The sequence below is a fragment of the Egretta garzetta genome, unplaced genomic scaffold (assembly GCF_000687185.1).
Source record: "Egretta garzetta isolate BGI_Z169 unplaced genomic scaffold, ASM68718v1 scaffold202, whole genome shotgun sequence".
Lineage (NCBI taxonomy): Eukaryota > Metazoa > Chordata > Aves > Pelecaniformes > Ardeidae > Egretta > Egretta garzetta.
This window is the reverse complement of record NW_009258891.1, coordinates 116,912-118,910: the sequence shown is the minus strand read 5'-3', so window position 1 is coordinate 118,910 and position 1,999 is coordinate 116,912. Positions and strand designations below refer to the sequence as shown.

Genomic DNA, 1,999 nt, shown 5'->3' with positions numbered 1-1,999 from the left:
TTCCCTGAATTACAGTGGAATTCTGCTGATTAGCACTTGGTGCCACCAGAGCTTCAGGTGCAGATTTTAAGTCATTCCTTAAGCCAGTTGGTGAAGAATCTTTTGAGTTTGTGCACATTTTTGGATCTTTCTGAGACAGCACCATTCCTTTGCTTTTTGACAATACCAGATTTACTACTTTACTGGTTATTTTATTGACTGCAGTAGAATCAATAAGCTTGGATGTCTCCTTTTTAAGTGAAGCATCAGAAGAGGGAGATGCTTGTCTGTCAGCTTGGGCTGACAGAACATCAGAGCCTCTTTTGGTCAACAAATAGACCTTCCCATTGTACATGACCAAAGCATTATCTTTAATAGGTGTGATTTTTGTTTGGCTTCCGCCAGGACCACTAGAACAGAGTGGCAAAATATTTGCAGAGTTAACTTCTACATTCTTCGTGTCTGACAAAGTTTTCAAGATCTTGGAAGCCACATTATTTGATGACTTTACAGGAATAAGGCAAGGCGCTGATGACTGTGGACTTTCTTGCACAATCCATTTCATTGGAGTTTGCTGGCACTGTTGACCATCAGATGTTACTGCCTCAGGTGAAGAACTATTTCCCTTTTGTGTAGTTGTCATTATTAATGTTTTTGAAACTTCTGTGGCAGGTTTTGGACAAATGGCTTGCAAGCGCTTGGGAAGTACTGTTTTCACTGTGTTCACTGGTGACACATAAATAACAGTTGGCATTTTTGTACTGTCAGCTCCTCCAGACACATTTGTTGCTGCAGCTGCAAGTATTTTTTGCTGTATTGCAGGCGGTAAAAAAGAAGCTGGGACAGATTTCACTTCTGCATCAGCTGGTATCTGGAGGTGGTGGCCAGAGGGCAGTACTGGAGACTTCACAGTAACTGGAAGACTTTTTGTGTTTACCAGCATGTATGCAGTGTTACTCTGGTTAGATGAACTTGTTACAGCCATGTTCTGCAAAGACAGTCTATCAGCTGAAACACAACTGCTCTGGATGTTAGCAGCTGATTTTGGAATTAAGCTTTCTTTTTCAGAACCTGCCCTAACACTTTCCTGTTTGTCTAACGTCCTTGTAAGAATAATCTTTCCAGTATCAGGAGACTGAAAAACAGGTATCTTAACTGATGAAGGTGCAGTAGTATTGGAAAGCTGTGTTTTAAAAGTAAGATGGACTGGACTAGAAATATTCGTGTTAGAATTATTTGGCATGGCTGAAGACTGAACTATTGGCACAAAGCTTCCAGAAGATTTAGAAATTGGAAGTAATTTCAGAAGGTTTTTTCCATCGGGTCCCGTCGTCTGAACTACTCGGTACATACAGCCTGCGATGCTTAACAAAACAAAGAAAAGAGAAAAGAAAAAGAAAAACGAAAGATAGCATAAGTGAACACAGCATAGATATTTTAATTAATGTGCATCAGTGAATTGTATACCCAGCACTGCTCCACTTTAGAAGCAAACAATTGAAAAATGCCAGATCTAATCTTCAGTGGCAAAAATCATACTGATCTACTTAATGTACGTTTTGGGTTAGCGTTTCAGAATACCACAGGCTATCTGAAAATAACGTCCAACTTTTACATCACAGAGTAGCAAGAAATGGCATCCTTTTCAGATAAAACTAAGTTAAAAGACCCAAGAAAACACCTTACATTATCCTCCTCTGCTACTTACAGGGCCTTTCATTCTGAAAAAGAAAAAAGTTATCTCCAGATTTCACAGAGAAGCCATATTTTTTGCTTTCCCATCTCCCTGTTGCTATTAAAACCCCTACTTAGTGCTAAGTATGAATTTCAGGAAAGCTTCAGGAAAATACAGGCAGATTAGTTGCATGGCAAGATGGAAGCAGAAATCACTTCAGACACACACATACAAAAAATAAATTAAGATGCAGAATACATTTACTTTGGGGAATAGGATCTAGGGTGATCAACTCATATGCCTACCTCTCACCTGCCCGCTCATTCTTTAGGCAGGTCTAGATTG

General features: G+C 39.6%; 1 protein-coding gene across 1 annotated transcript in view; it reads right to left on the bottom strand.

Moving 5' to 3' along the window:
• LRIF1 (ligand dependent nuclear receptor interacting factor 1) overlaps positions 1-1,343 on the bottom strand; it is a 7,683-nt gene extending 6,340 nt beyond the window's left edge. The window contains 2 exon segments of the mRNA XM_035889736.1: position 1; positions 4-1,343. The exon segment at position 1 is cut by the window's left edge and continues 160 nt beyond it. Of these exon segments, the coding sequence (XP_035745629.1) occupies position 1; positions 4-1,330 (1,328 nt within the window). The 5' untranslated portion in view covers positions 1,331-1,343.
• Positions 1,344-1,999: the final 656 nt, after the last annotated feature.